Source organism: Leptodactylus fuscus, chromosome 5 (genome assembly GCF_031893055.1).
Source record: "Leptodactylus fuscus isolate aLepFus1 chromosome 5, aLepFus1.hap2, whole genome shotgun sequence".
Lineage (NCBI taxonomy): Eukaryota > Metazoa > Chordata > Amphibia > Anura > Leptodactylidae > Leptodactylus > Leptodactylus fuscus.
This window is the reverse complement of record NC_134269.1, coordinates 175,851,893-175,876,001: the sequence shown is the minus strand read 5'-3', so window position 1 is coordinate 175,876,001 and position 24,109 is coordinate 175,851,893. Positions and strand designations below refer to the sequence as shown.

General features: G+C 40.1%; 1 protein-coding gene across 6 annotated transcripts in view; it reads left to right on the top strand.

Moving 5' to 3' along the window:
- The window catches only part of TENM2 (teneurin transmembrane protein 2), a 1,311,127-nt gene that overhangs the window by 891,594 nt on the left and 395,424 nt on the right, over positions 1 to 24,109 (top strand). For 3 of the 6 annotated variants that reach the window (XM_075274735.1, XM_075274734.1, XM_075274732.1), the window contains one exon: positions 16,229 to 16,463. In XM_075274735.1, coding sequence (XP_075130836.1) covers positions 16,229 to 16,463 — 235 coding nt within the window. Of the gene's footprint in view, positions 1 to 16,228; positions 16,488 to 24,109 lie in introns of all 6 variants that reach the window. The other 3 variants (XM_075274733.1, XM_075274731.1, XM_075274729.1) reach the window with 1 other exon arrangement.

Sequence of the window (24,109 nt, the reverse complement as noted above, 5' to 3'; positions counted from 1 at the left end):
TCTCAGCTTTCCGTCTTCTGCATGCAGAAGACGGAAAGCTGTCAGACAGGGTCTGGCCGTGAGCGCCGGTGAGCGTTTTATGCTCTCCTCCACGAAACCGTTTTTTTAAAACCGGACACAGAGTACTGCATGTCCGACTCTGTGTCCGATTTAAAAGAAACGGTTTCGCGGCGGAGAGCATAAATCGCTCACCGGCGCTCACGGCCAGACATCTTTCAAACCCATTCAAATGAATGGGTATGAAAGAGTCCTGCAGTTTTCCGTCTCCTGCTCAGTTTTGTGCAGGAAACGGAAACCTGCAGAACACAGACCGGGCGGAGATGTGAACGAGCCCTAACTGGTACCGGCCAGTTGTCAATTTATTCATACATTTCTAGGAGGAATAACAAAGAAACAACACTAAGCGTAGGTATAACATGCTCCAGAATTGCTCCAGATGCAGCAAAGTTTACCTTTACACAACGTGTAACACTTGACTTTGTTAGCTTGATTTTTTTCAATGGCTTTTGTCTTCTGAGATAAGTTATCACGCTGCAGCAAGTCAGGTTAAAGTCTGTTGTAAGTGATATTCAAGCGCTCCTGTTTTGCTTTATCTGGATTACAGAATTAGTACTAGTATTGGATATTATCAGATAATCTGTGACACACTTCCCTCATTAGATTTGATGTACTTGCACACATTATCTTGGAACATTTCCATTCTCTACAGAAGCAGAACACCCTATTTGCTAACAGTTTATTAATTTTATTATTATTTCTAAAAATATAATTTGATCCATTATTCTGCCCATATCTTAATATGGTAAAAAGTGTCGCTTATCCCTCATAGTACTTTATTTTCCAAGTTGAAATGTTATTTTTCAATGAGGAAATGGATCCATGCTACTCTGCGTCAACCATATAAGTAAAAATATTACAACATTTGTTGCTTTTAAAACAGTGTGAACAAAATATCTTCTACAAACATGCCCATCGTTCACTCAGCACAGAGTATTGCAAGTCATTTGTCTGTTCCCAAAAAGTAATTGCGTTTCAGAAGCGACAGTATTATTATTATTATCAGTGTCTAATGTACAGTAAGGCAAGATATGAGTGAGTTTAACTGCACTATACAGTGTGTTTAATGTATGTTTCTGCTTTATATTTATTTAAGGCCGGGTTCACACGGAGTATTTTGGCTCGTAATGTGGTACGTAGACGCCGCGAGAGCTTTTGCAGGCCGTATACGTGGCGCTATTTTGCGGCCGTGATTTTGCAATGGGAGCGTATACGGCCCGCAAAAGCTCCCGCGGCGTCTACGTACCACATTACAAGCCAAAATACTCTGTGTGAACCTTTTGCGTGGTCAGTGTCAGGAGTGCAGCATCTGTGCTTGTGCGTAGGATGGGAGGGAACTAACAAGCCAATCTTTCTTGACCAGGTTATTCAAAGACCACCTTTCATGGTCGGGCACATGCAGTTTTATATACCATTAGCAAGTCAACATTGCACTGAATTCAGTGCACTGTCAGATTTCCTGTTCTTTGTCATGGGACAAGAGATATTAGTGCCGTTACCGATGTTTTCCCACTGTCAGAAGGGCGTTCCTGACAGTCTAGCTGGGCTGTGAGGAATGCCGCCCCCGACAGTACTTGTCCATAGCACTATACTGTCAGAGGGAGCGTTCCTTACCGCCCAGCGATGACGCTAACCTGTGGATGAGTACTGTCAGGAGGGGCCCAGAATAGCTAGACTATCAGGAATGCCCTTCTGACAGTGGGCAGACATCGGTAACGGCACAGATATCTTTTGCCCCAGGGCACAGAATGGTAAAGCTGACAGTGCGCTGTCAAATGATACATGTGCATAGCCCCCATGGTAGTGTGGGTCCCCTCAGCCGGCTAGAATGAGCATATTCCCATATTTCGGGTTTTCCATGCAGCAGGTAGAGATTCTAACTCTATCTATGTCCTTAGGAGTTCAGGTTGACGATATCTGCAGCAGGGAGGTCGCAGGTCGCCCACACTGAGACAGCACCACAAGTACAGCACCAGCCGCAGGCAACTTATTTTTTTAAATCTGTAATTCATATATGGAATAATCACCAAGGGGACATTATGTGGGGGATACTTGAGGGGACACTGTATTGCGTGGGTCACTTGATGGGACATTACGTTATGTGAGGGGCCTACTAATGTCTCTGGCCCAGGGTGTAGAAAAGCTTCTGCTCAAAGTAAAAGATTTATCTGCATTTGTTGTCCACTACATAGGAAAAACATACGTTCATGCTTCATCCAACACTTTACAATAGTAACAGAAAATAATTCTCTCTAATTACAGAGAAGTAACGGTGAACATTGTATGCTTCTAAAACACGCATGAATCACAGTTTTGCAGTCTGCTTCTTGGTGGTTAATAATTAACATTCCTGTCAATTTTCATTGTGCAGTGAAGTGCAGTTTAAACGGTAGGCTGGCAACACATTTTGGAGACAGGCACACACATATACCTGCACATGACAAGATTGTAAATTAGCCAGTTTGGAGGATGCCAGGAATAAAATGTTCTCATTGCTAAGATTCATAATGTAGATAAATGAGTATTCTTCAGACTAGGCTTCTCTTGTTATAATACACTCCATACCAGAGGATAGGGTCAATGAGCTTTGACAAGAGATCTGATCCCAAGATACCTTTCCACATAAAAATGAAGCAAGCCAACAAGCAAGCAGTGGTAAGGAAAAAAGAAATATAGAAAAGCTCTAATTAGGATTGCACTATAGGTTGGACGGAGTGTTTTAATTTTCTGCCTAAATGAGGCTGGATTTATGAAATCTTATGTTTTGCAATAGGGAGCTATTATTCAACTCCGAATATGAGAAAAAATATTTCTTTCAAATTAACAAGTTAAAGCATTTTAGTTTGAAAGGGCTGCAAACACTTAATTTTGAGAGCTGCTTCAATGTCCCATTTTCACCGCATGTCTGGTTACTCATGCCATACCGGAACGGGGCTGGATTTGTTGTATAGATAGCAAGACCCTTCTCCATCATAGTTGATGTAGAGTCTGAGCAGAGACAGAGGCTGGGTTACAGAGGCATAACTTGAAGGGGTGCAGAGGGTGCAGTCACACTGGGGTCCAGGAGCCTTAGGGGGGCTCATTTGCACCGGCATCAGTATTGAGATTGGAGCTTCCATATGGCCCATAAGCCAAAGAGACCTACAGATTACCCAAATCACACTAAGGCTGGATTCACACAGGGTCTTTTGGCCCGGATTTTGACGCGAGAAGCTGCCTCGTAATCCGATCCAAAAACACCTCCCGTGGCTAGTGTGATTGTCACAGCATTCTGACAGTTGCAGCATTCCGCTCTGGATTAGGCCCAAATAAACTGGCCTAGCCGGGAGGGAGTGTCATGCTGCAACTTGCTCCTTTTTTCTTCTCCCTTGTGGAAAAAGGAAGTGAACAGCTCCCATCGAAGTCAATGAGGCGGATTCCGCATCAAAATCCGGTCCAAAAAACCCCGTTTGAACTCAGCCTAAGGTTCATTAAACTCTTTAGCACCCAGAACCATCACTATCAAGAATTCGCTATAGAGATGAGGTAGGGGGCCCCGGACAAAAGATTGCACCGGGGCCCACAAGACTTTAGTTATGCCACTGTTGGCTTACCTACGGAGTAGAGCTAGTCAGCCAGTCCCTTGACTCAGAGTGCGACTGCATGACAGAGTTTTTAGGTTTTGTTTGATATATCGTAACTTATTCTATAAAATACACTTAATTGGATTATGTTAACATTATTTCCTCAAGAAAGTTTTTTGTTGCTTTTTTGTGTGGTAGTTACGCTCATCTCGTGGTCAAAGGAAGACCAGAATAACTCTCTACAATATCTCAATGTCTGAAATTTCTTCTGAGGAAGGAAGAAAATTCTACAACTAGGATGTATTTTACAGACAGTAAGAGTCAAAGCCATTCCTTCTCTCAGGTCTAGCCCTATGTATCAATACGCTTGCCAAGGGTAAGTGGCACATGTCTGTCCATATCCTCCCTAAGCTCCACCTCTTTGTCCAGTTACAGTTATAAGCCACAAACTACTTGGCTGGTCACCACTATGGAGATCATGTTTCTGCATTCATTGTAGGATGACCAGAAGCGTACACGCTTATACTAAACGGGAGATTCCTGAATGGGAATACTATTATTCAAATCCATAAAAGGTATAAGTCTCAGTCATGTCAGGTTCTGTAAAGGAAGATTTATTGGAGTTCCCGAGTTTGCAAATTGAATATATACAGTAGATATCAGCTCCTTAGCTACAAAGTGATTCTTTGAAATCATGTTCTAAGTTTTATTATATATAATCATTGGGAAAGAAAATGTGCAGCCATGAGCTACCATCTTGTACAAACTGGAAGCCGCCTTATTTCCAACTGTTGCTTCCAATACACTTCAAATAGAAGAGATTAGTGGCTACTGCCACCTCTGTTTTTTTTGTTGCTTCTTTACATATCATCAGGTCTTCTAAAGCATCTAGTACACAAAGCGCCCAGCAAATTAATGTTGACTACAGTAGAGAACTGAAAAGGTTTAGGCTCTAGAGATGTGTCAGCATCACTTAGCTTCCTTTTGGTTTTAACTTTCACTAAATCAACACTTTAGTTTGCCTTGAGATAATCAGAATAATTTTAGTCTTTATTGAGCTGGAACATATCAAGGTTGAATATAAAATGTGTACAAACACGGGCAATGAAATGTACAGCAGTGAAGAACGGGGAAGATCAATACTATTAATGTGTATTAAAATATACCATAGTATATGATGAAAGATGCTTATAAATGTCAGGACAGTCATTTTTCACTGGATATTACGGTAGGGTAAGTAAACTAAAGCATAAAGATGTGTTGCAAAGAATCCTTGTTCTTTAAGCTTCAAATCTTAGGTGCCATTTACAAAAAGCGGAGCTTAAAGGGGGTTTCTAGAACTAAAACATTACTGATCTATCCTTAGGTCAGCACTGTTGATTCTACATTTTTACCAGACACAGTGCCATGCATTTTGCAGTGGCTTTGTGCGGTACTGCAGTTCTGTACCACTACTAGGCACAGACACTACAGAATTCATGGCACTGTGCCTAGTAATGAAAGCAAGTGTGTGAGCATCACAGCTGCTTCATTTAGCTGATCAGTGCAGGTGCCAAGGATCAGAACTGATCTGATATTAAGAAAGAAAGTCCAGACAAGGCCCATGAGATTGGGCATTATCTGGACTGAACAGTGGGGGATTGGTGGAAGTGAGGGAATATGGCATGGTTAACTCTCTACCTTGGATATGCCCCGATTTATGTATCACAAGCTAAGCGGCTTATCTAAATACAACGTGGTTTCATGACAAGTTATCAAGAGTGGTCACAAGGTGGGGAATGGCAAATCACAGTCAAGGCCTTTTTTTTCGATTCAAAGTTTTATTGCAAGGGTTTAAGATACAATAAGGTCCGAAATAGACCGAAAAAAACACAGCAAACACAAGCAAGCAAAAGAAAGACACGAGTATGAACAGTGCAACAGTAAAAATAGAACAACAATTACAACGGACCACCTGAAAATTCCGGGAAGGTCCGGCCATATTAGGTGTAAGGGGGTGGGAGGGAAGAAGAGGAAGGGAATGCAAGGAGGAGAAAGGAAAGAGGGCATAAGAAAGAAGGAGAGGAGAGAGAAAAGAGAAAAAAAAGGAAAAAAAAGCGGGAAAAAGAAGGGGAGGCAAAATCTTGGGTAGGGAGCAGACGAAAGGCAAACCAACCAGGGGGCCACAAGGCATAAGTCGACAAAACAGTAAGAACAAGAGTGCACCCACCCGTAACAACCACAAGCGAGGTACACTTCACACGTCTATGAAGGAGGTCCAGAACCCAAGTGTCACGACCTGAATTCTGGTAATGAAATTGTGTATTTTTCTGGTGGGGATTTGATCCGGTGTTCTGTGGTCTTCGGGTGGTTTCCTTGCCATTAGTCCATTCTGTTTGTGCATTTGGTGTCTGCCTTTAGAGTATGCTTGTGGTTCTCTGGAGCGAACCTCAGGTGTTGCTCATTGTCATTATCCTATGGAACGATTCTGGGGCCTTTATTAGGAGGAGGGCTGGCTTCACTGGTTGCTGGTTTTTGTTGTATCCTACATAGAATTCGTGGCTCAGGGAGAAGGAGTGTTTTTGGAACTTCAGCTGACTTGGAAGTGGTGTGAGTGTTGCCTTGTGTGTGAGTCTGGTTTTTCCCTCCACACTTCCACTCTGCCCTGTCCTACAGTTCTGATTGCCTGTCACTGTCTTGGTGTTTGTGAGGAAGTTTGGGTTCCAGTTTGTTTTGCCCCAGTCCTGTGTTAACCCTTTCCTCACCTCTCCACTGTCCCTCTCCTCATTCTCTTGTTGTGTATTGTGTTGTGCTGTGTGTCTGTTGTCCAGCACTTCCCATCCTGTTTTGTCTGCAGCTGAACCTTGGTTTCGGTAGGGGTGACCACTTTAGTATCCCCAGTCCCTAACTCTCTTGTAGCTCTCGCCCTATCTGTCAGCTAGGCCTATGTGTTAGAGAGCCAGGAGTTGTCGGGGCCAAGGCTAGCTTGGGAACAGCTGACCACCAACCGCAAGCAGGGCCTAGCTAGCAGACGTATCATCAGGGAAAGTCTCCTTCCCCTGTTCCCTTAGCAGTGCAGTCTGCAGTCCGGATTTTGGGTCTAGACATAGACAAGAACGTGACACCAAGAGCATCCAGTATTCCCCAGAGCGTTGGAACTCAAACCAGTAGCCGTTCAAGGCTTTTGTTAAGACGTTGTGATATTGTGTTGAATTGATTTCAAGTCAAATTGGAATCCTTCACTAAAATGGATAATGAGAGAGATTAGTTAAGAGTGGACATATTTATATATGTATATAGCACTACTGAGTAAAATATGTTGTATTTGGTTAATACGCAATGTTTTTTGCCCTTAAATTTTACATTGTATTTATTGAATTTTTCCTCTCCTATTTCTGCTAGAAATAGTGTTAGGTATGCTTTGAATATCCTATTATTTGCGAAATGCATAGCTTGCTGATAACAACACAGGCTCAATGTCTTCGTACAAAGCCGCCTAAACACACCCGAGAAGGTACATTAGAGAATAGCTTGATAAGGCTGATTGAATTGAATCCATGGGTCCTGATTTACCGCTGCATCAGACATTAGTAGCAAATGCCTTTTTCCCTTAACAACCTGTATTTTCTCTCTTAAGTGTAGATTAGGTTTCTAAATCTTCTATGTTTTGGAGATGTTGAAAAGCACCGGTGCCCTTGGGTCAAGTATTTCTTTTCTTGTACTGGCTCCGTATAAGAACGTAAGGATAAACCCATTGTGTCAGTATAAATAGCATTTGATTTCTCCATCTGGAATAGCAATCTGAGAAAAACAAGATTAATCATTGTAGCACATACTTATTGCACATACATTACACAAGGTTGCTCAAAAGAGAAATCAGAACAATTCTCTATTGTCAAATAAAAATAAATATATATACAGCAAGATGAAATTCATCATAAAATCTAGTGTTCTCAAAGGATAGGTGAGAATAGTGAAAATACATTATTATTGCCAATGTGCAACTGTCCAAACCAGTCCTATATAGATGGATGGATGGATAGATAAGTAAAATGTATAGACCTGACCGTCACAGGGACATAGTTTCCCAAACTTCTACATCAAGCATACACATGGAAATAAGGAGCCTAGACAAAACACTGAAAGACAAGCCCATACCAGTAACCCTCCTTTAGCACCATGCCACCTGTAGGTCATGTTCCTGGGTCGTACAACAAACCCAGAATCACCCATTAAACTACCAGATAATGAATTATGTTACATCAATCCAGAGAATACGCTACTTCAGACTCCAGACATGCTATGTTCTACACCAGGCCACCCAATACATGGCATTGTGCTTGGTGGCAATACACAATTTAACTATGGCTGTGAGGCTGCTGATCGATCCCACAGGCAACATAACCAGCTAAACTGCCAACCTGTATTAATACAATTGACTATGGAAGTGGCATGGAGGTTCACTTGTTATTATAGTGTAGACTTGTTTGCAATGGGTTTGGATTAACACCTAAACAGAGGTAATAGAAAATAGAGATGCACACATTGTTATCTGGTACTTTTCCAGTAGATTTTCACACCCTAGGTAGAAAACCCTCTATTGCGTATACAATATGCATTAATAAATCAGGTAAATGCAAAACAGAATGTTTGGTAACAAGACATGGTCAGAGGTATAGCTATAGAGAATACAGAGGTACCACTTGGGCCCCGATGACTAGGGTCACTCTGTCACAGTAAGATGACAACAGTATTATAAATGTGACCTAATATAGTAAGTGGGTAATAGGAGCTTGAGGTTATGCTTATTTGTTACTACTTCAGTGTAGTACAACATTTACTTTGTCTTTGTGTATACTGTAGGAGTGGTCCAACAGGTCCAAGTGGTGAACAGAATTTATAGAACTGCCCCAAATGTTGGAAGTACTAACTGCTATACATGCACTAATTTAAATGGAATATTTAATTTCTGAAAATATTTTAGGACATTTTTTTGTATAAGTTTCTACCCCTGCATTCTGGGCAACATTTTTTTTATTTTTTTTTTATTTTTATTTTTTTTTTCTAAATGTAGATTGCGAACCCCATATAAGGATCACAATGGACATTTTTTTCTCACTTAAGTATGTCTTTGTAGAATGGGAGGAAGTCCACACAAACACGGGGAGAACATACAAACTCCTTGCAGATGTTGTTCCTGGCAGGATTGGAGACCAGGACTCCAGCGCTGCAAGGCTGCAGTGCTAACCACTGAGCCACCGTGTTGCCCCTCTAATTTATTAGCAAGAAGGTTCCGTCTACAGAAACAATGACTGTCTGCAATAACTTATTTGTCTTAGATATTCTAGTTATTTTAGCAATATCTACATCTCTCTCGCTCTCCCCCTTCTATACTGAATTTATTGAAGATAAAAAAAGCACAAAGAACTCAACACAGTTTTTCATTTTTAGGTGGCAACTAGAACTTCTACACTGGAGTTCTAATCATATGTGGATCACTGAGGAAACCCTTTACAATTAAAAGGAGAGTAATTTATGGGTATCAAGGAGTCCCAGGCTTGTCTGCACACCAAGATACTCAAAAATTTCTTATTGGTCATTACCCACAAAAAAGCGCCAGGGAAGGTGGGAGGGCCATCAAATTTTTACTGCCGCTCCCACCTTCCCTGGCGCATTTTTACACCGGTAACTATGCAGAGGAGGTATTCAATCGAATATACTCGCTCATCTCTAATTGCTATCATTGTAAGAATACATACTTGTATAATAAAGAAAGTATTACAGATAACCATATGGTTACTCAACATGAGTGTGATATGTAGGGGTTCACAAGGATATACAGATTTAATGCTGGATGGATTTCTTCATAGAGTTGAAGTAAAACTTCTGTATGATACAGAAAAGACACTCCTCATATCAATGTGTGTAGCTGAATTTATAAGGGATAAACTAGAAGCATAAAAAACCATGATATACATGTGGAAACATTTGGGCCGCCCAATAATGGGTCCAGTTAGGGTCCATTCACATGAAGGAAAATGATGAGGAATTTGGTGTGGAATTTCAGCACTGAAAAAAAAGCCTTCCATTGACTTCAATGGGTTCCTTTTTCTGCTAGAAGTCAATGGGAGGCTTTTTTTTTTTCAGCGCTGAAATTCCACATCAAATTCCTCACCATTTTCCTCCGTGTGAATGGACCCTTATGCTGATTATAGGGGGTATGTATAGCCGGAAATACTAGTGGTGGGAAAAAACGCCCAAAACCACAAGTAACACCTGTTTCAGCTCTTTAAAAGCTTGCTACAGGTACATCAATTTTTTGCTGACATTACATGCATCGTGCCACTTTAAGGATGGAAATAAAAAGTTCAACAACAAGAAAATGCTAAATTCTCAAACTTCCATACCTTGCTTAAATAACTAAGCTTCAATTTAATCCTCAATTTCCAATGTACTAGCGTTCTTAGCATAAGATTCCTGCTGGCAATAAGTAGCAAGAGGTCTGCTTGTAAAGCATCCTGATTGGCATCAAACTGTTAACATTTATTTGTGCCCACGCATATATCAGTAGCATTGGGTTTTTTCACCAGATGTTCAATATCCCACTAATGTGAAGGGAACTCCCACCTACTCACTTAACAGTTTTGCTCCTAATAATTTTCATACACATCAAACCTTTCTAAATTCCAAACGATCCAAGTAGTCATCATGCGGCATCGAGCGATGAAGAACATGCCAACCTTTTATTGGCTGCAGTGATAATATATTTATATAAGCAATGATTGCTTTCCGCCTTGCTGCTAAAAATATGCAAAAAGTGAAAAATCTGTTAAAAGCGGCGTTTAATATCTCTCGTATCTGGTGAATGTACACCACATGTGCTGCTGCGCTAATTTCAGACATCATAATATTGCTACAAAATAAAAGCTGCAAATTTTTTTCAATTTTGAGAAATCTGCCTTAGAGTTATACCATGAGGGCATATTCATGTAAGACTGGTGACTCATCCTTACAACTGGCTGACACTTGTGTTTTATGGAGATTAAGTGATTATTACTACAGACGGGATCACTGTACATTACACAGGATGACGCCATTCACACAAGGCCCAGGGTAGCAAATATAGCAGCTTCTATGAGACCCCACAGCTATGGAGGCCCATTTTCAGTAGGATATAATGTCCAGTTAGAGATGACTGTGGAAGGGGATGAATAAAATTAAATGTGGCCCTGTGATAAGTTTTACTATGAAGCCCCATGGTTACCAATGCTTTGTGCTTAATCTCTGAGCCGCGTTACTTAATTCCTATATTGGGACATTTTAATAGCTAATAGTTTTTTCTGTGCTGTGACAACACAGTGTAAATGGTGACTGTTTTGTGTTTTCCTGTGTATCATCCTGTGTGTTTTCCTATACTGTTAGGGGTAGTTGACACAGGACAAAATGGTCAGGATTTGGACGCGGAATCCGCGTCAAAATCCTGCCACCTCCCATTGAAATGCCCCCCCAGTACTCGTCTATGGATGAGTACTATCAGGAGGGGAGGGAGGCTTTCCTCTCCGCTCTCACAGTACACCGCTATAGGCTGACTGTCAGGAACACCCTTCTGACGGTGAAGAGCTACGGTATCGGCACCGATAGCTCATGGACATGAAAGCCGACAGTTCACTGAATTCAGCGCACTGTCAGCTTTCTAGTGGTAAATAAATCCGCATGTGCCCCAAGTGGTGAAAGGTCCTCTTTAAGTAACACAATGTAGTTGTAAATGTATTCTATATGTAAACTCCTGCTCATAGATAAATATACATTTCAATCTTTATAACAAACAATGAATTGATCAGTTTGCTATAAATTTCCTGGTTATTAGTTGTAGTTGTGACAATGCAAGGGGAATATCATTCGTACTGTAGGAAATATTTCATGTGTTTCCCTCGTCCTGACGAATGTTACTCGGCATACTATCTGTCCTATGTTATCTTTGATACATTTACATTTGATCAGACATCTTAGTCCTGATATCCATATATATGACCCTCTACAATGACTGTCTGGTCGTGTGCATTGCGGTTAATTTTCAGCCAAATTGGCTTAAAAATATGTAAGAAATAAAGAGTATAAAGCATTCCTTATCTAGTGTTTTGGATGGCACTGTAAGGGAATTTCTCTGGTAAGAAAACCAAGTAAATTAGAGCTCCATCTAGTGATACCTATCGTGTACTCATTTGACTTGCTTCCGGATTTGCAAAGTACGATCATCCTTAGAATCACTTCTATATTAAACAGACTAAGCCGTCTCACATAAAGCTGGAAATTCTGTGTGAAAACAGCAATGTCATATTTCAGGGGTCTGTACTAAAATCTAGAAGCGCTTTACACGATAGAAGATAACAGAAGGTCTTGAAACATGAGGATTCTTAAGTGAGTCCGTCAGTAAGAGTGCGACCAGTGCGCATCATTTTTTCTGAACCATTCATTGACTCTCGGATACAATATTTCATAATACAATACTTAATTTGCATTGTTTTCTCATCAAGAGAAACATGTTAGCATTTGCAAGCTACGAGCTGCGCACAAAAAGCGAGGGCTGGTAATAAATGTAATCTGATTTTACAGACGTTCTACCCATTAAGTATTAGAATGTCCTAATCATCAGCAAATGCAGGGATGTCAGGCTGGCCCCGGGGAGATGTTATTTTCTTTACAAATACAGAGATGTCTGGGACACAACAACTCACATATTGGGACCTATGGTATGATTTTTGTTTTATGGCCTTACTGTTCTCATAAATTCCACTTATGTATTATTTACCCATTTACCGCTTGGGGCTTCTGCAATGCATTCTGGGAAGTTTTCTCTGCCCTTTATGTCATTAAAGTCATTGACTGTAGAAATCAAGCTGCAGAAGGCTGTATGTCAAAAGCATTGCAGGTGATGGATGCCAAGTAAACAGAAAGTGACCAGATATGAATACATCAGTAAAACCAAACCTATTCTCTGCCAGCCTTGACTTTAGTATATATTTTATACAGTCTTATCTGTACAGTGTAATATCGAGATACTCTGCAGTGAATACTATTGAAACCTAAATTCCCTTTCTTACATATAAAGGCGAGGGTCACTTTCAAAGGAAGCCAATGTACTTATCAGTATGTTCTAGGATACATGAATCCCTATAGGAAACTACACGAGAACATACAAATTCCGTGCAGATGTTTCCGCTGCATAGTGAGGCCCAGGTAGATACGGTACGTGATTGTCAGTAAATAGGATGTGTTTGACAAGGATTTCAATGGGATCGGTTCAGATGATGTTAATAGTTTACCTGGGATTTATGATTTACTACAATTCCGCATACTGTTTGTATATACTGCCTGTTTGTTTGGTATTTATTTGGGGCAAGAGAAATATTGATAAAAATGTCAGCGTTAGAGAAGATGTTCAGAACCATATATATGTTTATAGATCTATCTATCTATCTATCTATCTATCTATCTATCTATCTATCTATCTATCTATCTATCTACTACACAAAACATATATATGACCGTACCAGTCTAGGCATAGGGTGCTCACCAATGGGAAAAGGATTTGTCCCGTTCAATATAACTCCGAAAAAGCAGACGGCACACCAAAAATTGTGAAAACAGTGAAGGAGGTTTATTGCCTCATACTGCAGTTGAAGCTTGAAACAGACTCTTGGAGCCGAAACGTCGCAGTATGAGGCAATAGGCCTACTTCACTTTTTTTCACAATTTTTGGTGTGCCGCCTGCTTTTTTGGAGATATATATGTGTGTGTATATATATATATATATATATATATATATATATATATATATATATATATATATATATATATAATTAACTAAGGCCTTACAGTGGTGTAGAATAACAAACTGACCTTACAAATCCTGCATTGCTCTTGTGTCACCACTTCCTTAGTCCCCCTGTCAATCTCTTGGCCACTAGCAATGTTTGCAGTGTTGACTACTGGTATCACCGCAACAGGAAGTGATAGAATTCCAGGGGCGTAACTTGAAGCTCCAGAATGAAATATTTGTGATAGGGCCACCTCTTTGCATGCACTGTCTATAATACTGGTATCTTATTATATTGTAAGGAATCCGCTGGGCCCCCTCTGGCTTCAGGGCCTGGCAGTGATTGCTTCCTCTGCACCCCCTATAGCTACATCCTTGTAAATTGCAACAATCACATGTCCATGTTGAAATATCATGATTGATGACCAGGGGCCTGGAAAGTAGTGGAATGAAAGCTGCAAGGATTGTTAGGAAGAGTATTACTTGGTTTGCACAAGCCCTAAGTTAAGAGTAGTGTCTTAAGAGAAAATCTGCATTGCTTTGTTAAGGGCTATAGGTTCAATAAAAAAAGCTATTATCCCTCCAAAACCCAGAGTCTGCAGGGCTGTGGTTTCCAGTTATATCATGTAACATTATTTATAACATAATAACCAGCTATGTATCAGGCACTGAATTCACTAAATATGACCCTGGTCGAATGATTTGTATGTAAGTGCGTACAAAAGGAAATCCCTAAATATAAATCATAGATGTTAAATGGTCAATAGCAATATTGCTCCTTCTTCAGATAAGTAATTTATACGTTCTATATTATTCAAGTCAATTTCCAGTGAATTGATATTAAGTGGCTGCTGGGTTGAAATGGTAGTTACTCAACTGTGTATCAGTGTGACTTATAAGACCTTTATCATCACTGGCTTCCTTCCCAGAATTTCCTTTTGGCCTCTCCTTAACTGTAATTATATTTATTTTAGTACTTTATTACTCAGTATATCTTATTATTTCTCAGTCTACAACATGCTTAATGTTAAAGTCCAATTGCTTGCAACCACCGCATATAAAGCTGTACCGTATTTATCTATATCCATGTACTTATTTATAGGGTAATAAATGACTGTTTAGTCTCAGCATCTTTAGCTTGGAAATCTAAGGCATATTATAGTAGGTTGCATAAAAAGCTGGGTTGATATAGAAACACGTAAAGCTGTACTGCATTTTTCAGGCTATTGCATTATCTATTCTGAAAACTGCAAAATTGCAGAAAAACCCATTTGTAAGCAAAGTTGAAGTGGAGGTTTGACTCTATAAATGATTGTCTTGCATGGAAAAAATTTAAATGGACATTTACCAAGTTTCATATCCTTAATAGGTGTTAAATGTTGTATCGCTGCACCACTGGGACCCCCAATAAACAGGACAGGTCTCTGTTTTGAGCCCTCTTTTATCCTCAGAGCACTGGTCAAGCATGTGCCCTACAAATGCATTCAATATCTATGGAGTCGATGGAAAGAGTTGAGCATAGTGGTCAGCTGTTTATGTTGGTCCCATAGACATTGACGGGAGTAGTGGAGTGCCAAGGCATGTGCTTAAACACACTCCATTCAAACTCCTACTCAATGTGTTGTGCACTGAGGAGAAACAGGACCCCATTCTAGTGGAGTGGTGTGGCCCCCAGCATTCAGGCAATTATCACCTATTCTGCGGATAGGCAATAAATGTCCATTGTGGGTTAAGTACTACATATATAATATCTGCCCTCATAAATTATACTTAAGTTCCTCACACACGTTATTGTAACATTGATTTCAGCGGGACCAGGCGACCCTCTAACTCTCCTGCACAGGGATGCTAGTTAAGGCAACCCAGTCAGCCAAGTACAGATTGTTATCTTGAAACTTGTAGAGAAAAATGGTAAACTGGCGCCCATCAGGTGGAAATAATAGACTCTAATAAGAGCCCACCAGACCAGTTGCAGCTCCTACCCAGACACCGTGGTGGTGCAAAATGTAGAGAAAAGTGAAAGAAAAAAAAACATGAAATGATAGAGTTCTACTGGCAAACTTAATTCAGTAATATATACTGGACAAGACGATGAAATAACATGGTTCAGTTTATTACTTCCAAGGACATACAAAATGGCTACCCGTTTCAACACCAGGTGGGTGTCTTCATCAGGCCAAAAGTAAAATGTCCAGCGTAGAGCCTGAGAACCATATCTATCTATCTGATATGGTTTGCATGTTCTATGTTGGACATTTTACTTTTGGCCTGATAAAGACACCTGCCCGGTGTCGAAACGCGTAACCGCCTTGTATATCTTTAAATACAATAATACAAACAATCATCTTCTTATCTTGAAACTTATTCCATTATATTTTTTACTACATGCTACAAATAGTGGCCAAACTAGAACTTCTTTAAGCTTTTCCCAGCACCCCTGGTGGAGCACACCATTCACATCAATAGGAAGTAAGGAAAGTGTGACTTCACTGTATCCTGTACGTGTTGGGTGAGATTTCCTATTCATGTCTCCTTTGATATTAACAGAAAATTGCTGTTTACTGAGGATTGAATAGGCCTTTGTTACAACTCAATATGATATGTTTTATTAGCAATTACAAACAATCTACAGAATTATATTAACGTATGACGCATCATATCCCAAAGTATTATTGTTCTGTTTTAACCATGATGATAATAGTTTGTTGTTCCATAATGCATTTAGCGAAATACCTGATATTCTTACATGTACGGTAGATAGACAAAGTAACGCAGAACCCGCTAGTAATACATATTCCTTTTATTATTTCAGGCCCAACAAATCATCATAGCCAGTCAACGCTTCGGCCTCCTCTTCCTCCTCCTCACAATCACACTCTCTCTCACCACCATTCTTCTGCCAATTCTCTAAATAAAAACTCCCTGACCAACCGGAGAAATCAGATTCATGCACCAGCACCAGCTCCGAATGATATGGCCACTACTCCAGAATCGGTTCAGCTTCAGGACAGCTGGGTACTCAACAGCAATGTTCCACTGGAAACCAGGTACAGTGTGCCTCCTAGAATAAGGTACAAATCAAGGTTTCTTTTTGTTTGTTTGTCTGTTTTTGTATCATAAGACAAAGGCATTTAGATGGCTACTGTATATATTCTATGGACTGAGAGCAGAAAAATAGAACTGAATCCATTTCTCAGTTCTTTGACTTGTAAATATGGTGTTCACCCCTTTTTATTGTGTTGAAGCCTGGAAACAAGCACAGTCTTGCAGACAAATCCTCAATGGTCACAGATTTCCAAAAATGTATGGTTACATTTTCTTTAGTCCACTGGAAAGCTGCTTTATCTGTGCTTGGAGCTGATGCATCCCTGTGGGTGGTTGGGGGGGTAAAATAAAAAAAAAAAAAAGGAAAAAGTATACTCAACTCCATTGTCTGCTGCTGGGTCGCTTTCTGTCTTGTGTCGGGGACTCATTGCCAAAAGCCCTGAGCCTCCCATGACAGCAGTTGCTTGTCACGTAACTCACCAGTTCCTTACTAGTGACGTTGCGGCCACCTATTGGTCTCATCGGTCACTACAGCTTCAGGGATTTTGGCATTGTTGACAAATAAGGCATCAGCAGAAGACAATGAAATGCAGTGAGTCTACTTTTTTTTGCCCCAGTTGCTCCACGAGTTGCTCCATTTTTTGAACAGCCCCTTTAAGAATGTCTTTGCTAATCAAGGAAGAGAATACGTTTCAACAGTCCTGCACTTCTTATACCATTTTTTTTAAAGAAGTTCATAAAATTAGGGTATTGAGACTCCAATAATAACATGCAACAACATTTGTTTTTGGAACTACAGCACTGTATATTTTGAGTATTGTCCAGTATTTTTATACTGTACCTGTCCTTTTGAAGAGACTCAAGAGAAAATATGGCTGGAACAAGTGATTGCGCAGTTTTGCTCCAAATTATTTGTATTTGTATTTAATTATTTGTATTTAATTGTTTGTATTTTTAATTGTATTTTTTATAATTAAAAAAAAGAATAAAAGAAAAATAAATAATTTTATAGTTGCTCTACAGGTTCAGAAGATCTAGTTTTACCTTCTTGACTCTGCAGAGCCATTACTTATAACTTAGGAAAGGTGTTCCCTTCATTTCGTTCTGCAGGCACAGAAGCAGCTAAAGCAATTTTCCAGTGTCTGTACACTGCCATAAACCACTATGTTTGTAAGGTAACACTTTTCATAGACAAACCTGCAGATCTAAACTAAGGGCTAAAACACATGACCGTTTTTATGTCTCTGTAGTATCCTACACTAATGCCTTGGTCACATCTGCTTTTGTATTCTGTCCGGGGAGAGTCCGCATGGAGACCCCCCAAACCGAATATAAATGCAATTGCAAGCACTGTGCTGTAAAAGCACACGGACCCCATAGACTATAATGGGGTCCGTGTGCTTTTACAGCACAGCGCTTGCAATTGCGTTTCTATTCCGTTCGGGGGTCTCTATGCGGACTATGCGGACTCTCCTGGGACGGAATACAAAAGCAGATGTGACCAGGGCATAAGACTAGCACAAGGCTGTCTAAAAATAACCCTGTAATAAGAAATGATCTAGTTCATATGAATGTTTTTTCTGTATGGACACACGTAGACACAACTACTGTATCTATAAAAATGCAGCATGCATCAGATGTGTCTTGAGGCTGAGAATTCTCAATAGAAGTCAATAGAGAGTCACAATAATCTTATCTGTTTTAGAGTAAAGAAAGAACATCCATTATGGATTTACAATAGATTCATATTCAGGAGTAGTTTTTTTCGATCATAGATAAGAATATTTGCAGGTGTAACAAACTGATTCAATACAGAGTTTATATGAACCTAGTATGGGCAAACATTTGTCATATGGACATGCTTACAGGACTCCATATGGATGGAAATATGCCGGTTTACAGTTCTGCTTTCTGGAACGCAGTGCAGATGTTTTTGCTCACAGTCATGTGTATTAGCCCTAATTTAATCACAGACTGTACTAAAGAAGGATGATAAATGATTTTGGTTCTGGTACATCTGTAGTTTTATTCTAAGCACCATGGGAAATATATTTGTTGATCAGTCTGATTAAACTGGTTTGGGGTTTAGATCTTTTTCACAAGACCATTTCCTTTTTGATGGGACAGACGTCTTGGAAAAATGGCAACTATGTTTGTTTCTGATGGCCGTTGTCATCTCTTAAATGAAAAAGTTGAATTTCATTGGTCTTTCTATTTTGACCCAACCCAGTATCCCCTTTTTAAGACCAAAAACGCAACATTTTGGCCGCAGAGGAAATACAGTGGCAAAAAATGCTGTTTTCTACAGTACCTGCAAAGTGCTTGGGATTCTGGCTAATCCTATCCACAAATGGCAGAAAAATATCTGCAGTAGACATGCTGTGGTTTAAAAAGCTGGACTTTCTGTGAAAAACGATGTGGAAAAAATGCAATGTGTTTCCACCGCATTTTTCGTCTGTGGTTTACTACATAGGGCCCTTACCTTACAGACCTATAAATATACAGATTTAAAAAATCTGCTTTTCACAGTCATTAAACTCCATAATTTAGGTACAACTTAGGTAGACAGATTTAAAGGGAACCTGTAATTTTCCACCCTCAGGGTAAGTTCATACGGAGATTTTTGGTCAGGATTTTGAGGCCGTTTCCGCCTCCGGACTAGGCCCATTCATCAGTCCTAATCCGGAGCGGAGTGCGCGGCTGGATGCCGGTGCAGTGCATTGGTTTTCAGTCGCGGCTACCCGATTTTTGGTCCAGCACCCTCTGCCTCAGGTTCCGGACGAAAAATCTCCGTATGAACTTAACCTAAACTGGCCCAAGCAGGTTCAGCATCAAATAATAACCCTTCCTATGATGTCACTCACTAAGCTTTCTGTTGCAGATAAGTTAAGTTATAAGCTTTCAAAACCTTACGTTGGAATATGCGAATTTAGCATAACCAGTCATGGGGAGGGGGGCAGATTCATCTAGTCATCGTACTAAATCACACCCAGCTAGGTAGGATATCAAGCTGCGGTCTGACAGTGACGAACATATCAGCCACATGACATAGTCATATAAGTGACTGTGACTTATATGAAGCTTCTGACACCCGTGTCTTAATAAGGTACATTTGCATATGCTGATCTAAGGGTTTAAAAGCTTGTAATAGCAATAGCGAAAATACACTTGACAGATTCTCTTTAATTCCTTTCAAAATGGGCTTTAGGGACAATCCACTGATCACCTTGGGTCACACTCCCAACACTCCCAAAAATGATTTATTTCATTCAGGAAAGCCACAGCTAGCTAGGTATATACTCTGCTGCACCCACTGCATGAAACGTTGTAACATGATGGTCAATCTAATAGTCATCCTTTTAATACAAAATTAATGCTTGTGTGCCAGAAGGTGAACCCCTCTGTGATGTCCATATGCCCTAAGAAGGTATATAAACATAGATTATCTTTATAGGAAAGCTCTTAAGGCTAAGGCCCCACATTGTGGAACAGCTGCTATTTTGTTTCAGATTTTGCTGCAATTTTTTGAGCCAAAGTCCAAAAGGCTTGAAAAGGAATGAGAAATATAAAGAAACACTAAGGGTAAGTACAGACGGAGTTTTTTTGGTCCGGAACCTGAGGCAGAGGACCAAATACTGGCTAGCCGTGACCGAAAGGTGGTGCACTGCACCGGCATCCTGCTGCGTACTCTGCTCCGGATTAGGCCCAATGAATGGGCCTAGTCAGGAGGAGGGAGTGTCTTCAGGCCGAATCGCGAGGCGACTCCGCCTGAAGAATGAGCATCTCTCTTCTTTTTTGGCTCCCGAAAAAAAGACCTGGGAGCCGTCTTTTTGGTCAGGATTTTGAGGCGGATACGGCCTCAAATTCCTGACACAAAAAATCTCTGTGCGAACTTAGCCTTATACTTATCCCTTCCATTAAATCCACTCTTGGCTTTGGCTCAAAAAAAAAGATAGCAAAAAACCCATCTTTTCTGTAATGTGGGGCCTGTGATATGCAAATGCCCATAACAACTAGAAAAAAAAAAAAAAAAAAAACTAAAATAATCACATTACGTCTAGATCAAGGAATTTTGGATCAAGAATTATAATGGCTAGTATGTCTTTTGTTTTAAATCACTAGGTCACAGTAGTGTTACGAGTGTGCTCTGTTTGTTAGTCTCCTTAGTCTTTTGATGAAATTCTCTTTCCGCGCTGAATTATTCTTTGTCTTCTTTCCCCCGTTAAGTAACCCTTACTGCTTCCAATTGTGAGAAACTGATGCCAGAGGAGTGTCATGTCAAACTTATTTTTCAGGCACAAAAAACGTAGAATCATGGTTCTGGTGCAATATAATATATGAGGTTTTTATCTTTCATATGACACCAAGATCACAGTTTTACCTTTATTTTCAGATATATTCCTAGTTAAAAATACAGTCAGAATGGGGAACATCTGCAACTGCCCACACCAACTGTGATTTCAACTGGGGATATCTCCGTAAATAATAGAAGTAAAACTGCAACCATAGAGTTAAATGAAAGATGAAATTCATGCCCAATAGTTCTGAATTTTTTAAATACCTGGGAGATAAAGGGGCATTCACACGGAGTAAAATGGCGCTGATTCTGCCACAATAACCCGCGGCAGAATCAGCGCTGATAAAAAGATTCCCATTGACTTCAATATGTTCCGCGCGGAAAACGGAACCCATTGAAGTCAATGGGAGTCTTTTTATCAGCGCTGATTCTGCTGCAAGTTATCGTGGCAGAATCAGCGCCACTTTACTCCGTATAAATGCCCCCTAAGTGTTTAAAGTGACCCCCCCCCCCCTTCCATTTCCCAGCCGCAGCTCCTCACTATTACCCCCATCTTCACTGTCAGAAGTAGTGAGGATTCCTGCTGCAAATAACAGGGGAAAGAATACATTGGTAACAGAACATGGATTTCAGTGCAGGATTTCACATAAAGGAGCCAACCTTCTTTAACCAAGTATATTACAACATTTAGTAATGACACAAATACTGGCAAAAAATTAAAATTTGTATGAAAGTTTAGGTAGGTATCACCCCACACCACCACATATCACACCACCTAGTGTGTTTGTAAGAACGCATGAGGAATAAACTGTGGAGTAAAAGCAGTATGTCTGCTCCTCGCTAGCAATGGATTGCACATGTACGGAGTCATCTTATTTTTCCTGCTATTACATGGCTGTGTATTAGGACTGCTCAGAAAATCATTGGTGAAAGAGTAGATATCAGCATCTGTAGCCAATAAATTAAAATTGTCTTCCTCCAAATTGACTTGAAGCCTCTGAGAGATTCGTCAAGATTTGGAGCTAGAAATTGCTATTTCAGATCAGGCAGGTTTTGCCATATTTTATTAGATATTTGAGGGAAAGGTCAAAGGTATTTTCAACCCAACTTTGGTGTAATAAATCTTAGGATGACTCCATCTGCGCCCCCAGAGACTGTGTTGACAGAATACATTTTTTAAAGCATGGAAATGGCCTTTATTCCCTGAGAATATGCCATAATGCTGAATACGATACCATCCTATAAAGTTCTGTGCCGATTTCCAGCACACACTTTCAACATCCCGTATTTTTTCACATGATTATTTCAGCCGCAAAGCATTGTGCAGCTTATAATAGCTAGAAATCAGCCATCAAAACACTTTCACAGATGAATTGGCCACACTAAGTAATCTGTATTGTTGTATATTGAAGCGACCCTCCAGACTGCAGGTCACTTTTCATAATATGTCAGGGGCTGAAAAGCTAGATATTCTATTTATTTCTATGGAAATCACGGTCGCAGCAAAAAAAAATAAAAATAAACTATTTTATCATGGTATGTATGGCTGTATGTCCTCATATGGGACAGTTATGGGGTTTTTACGTGTTAAATGTAATGTACAGCACAATTTCCATCCGTGAAAATAGAATTTTGCTTTTATAAAACTTATATTAAATTGGAAATGCAGTTAGGAATGGAGAGCAAAATCAATGTGAATCCTGATTTTTTTTAAAAAACAATTTTCCTAGCAATTTAAGTGATGTAAAATTACTTGGCGAGGTCATCAATTACTGGTTTGATAGGTTTTTATTGATGGTACCTGTAACTCATCTATAAAACCAGGGGGCACAAGGCCCTTCAGCTTTTTCTCTGCACTTAGACAATGGGGCACATACTTAAAAAGGCACAAACACACTCCAAATACAAAGCCTGCCACGTCACTCAGCATAGGAATCACAAATCCACGTGTTACGCTGTACGGAAAATTATGTAGGTGTGCTTTTTCCGAATAATAGGAGGCAACTGCATATACAGTCCTATGAAAAAGTTTGGGCACCCCTATTAATCTTAATCATTTTTAGTTCTAAATATTTTGGTGTTTGCAACAGCCATTTCAGTTTGATATATCTAATAATTGATGGACACAGTAATATTTCAGGATTGAAATGAGGTTTATTGTACTAACAGAAAATGCGCAATATGCATTAAACCAAAATTTGACCGGTGCAAAAATATGGGCACCTCAACAGAAAAGTGACATAAATATTTAGTACATCCTCCTTTTGCAAAGATAACAGCCTCTAGTCGTTTCCTGTAGCTTTTAATCAGTTCCTGGATCCTGGATGAAGGTATTTTGGACCATTTCTTTCTACAAAACAATTCAAGTTCAGTTAAGTTTGATGGTCGCCGAACATGGACAGCCCGCTCTCAAATGATCTGAAAACAAAGATTGTTCAACATAGTTGTTCAGCGGAAGGATACAAAACGTTGTCTCAGAGATTTAACCTGTCAGTTTCCACTGTGAGGAACATAGTAAGGAAATGGAAGACCACAGGGACAGTTCTTGTTAAGCCCAGAAGTGGCAGGCCAAGAAAAATATCAGAAAGGCAGAGAAGAAGAATGGTGAGAACAGTCAAGGACAATCCACAGACCACCTCCAAAGAGCTGCAGCATCATCTTGCTGCAGATGGTGTCACTGTGCATCGGTCAGCAATACAGCACACTTTGCACAAGGAGAAGCTGTATGGGAGAGTGATGAGAAAGAAGCCGTTTCTGCACGTACGCCACAAATAGAGTTGCCTGAGGTATGAAAAAGCACATTTGGACAAGGCAGCTTCATTTTGGAAACAAAAATTGAGTTGTTTGGTTATAAAAAAAGGCGTTATGCATGGTGTCCAAAAAGAAACAGCATTCCAAGAAAAACACATGCTACCCACTGTAAAATTTGGTGGAGGTTCCATCATGCTTTGGGGCTGTGTGGCCAATGCCGGCATCGGGAATCTTGTTAAAGTTGAGAGTCGCATGGATTCCACTCAGTATCAGCAGATTCTTGAGAATAATGTTCAAGAATCAGTGACGAAGTTGAAGTTACGCCGGGGATGGATATTTCAGCAAGACAATGATCCAAAACACTGCTCCAAATCCTCAGGCATTCATGCAGAGGAACAATTACAATGTTCTGGAATGGCCATCCCAGTCCCCAGACCTGAATATCATTGAACATCTGTGGGATGATTTGAAGCGGGCTGTCCATGCTCGGCGACCATCAAACTTAACTGAACTTGAATTGTTTGTCCAAAATACCTTTATCCAGGATCCAGGAACTGATTAAAAGCTACAGGAAGCGACTAGAGGCTGTTATCTTTGCAA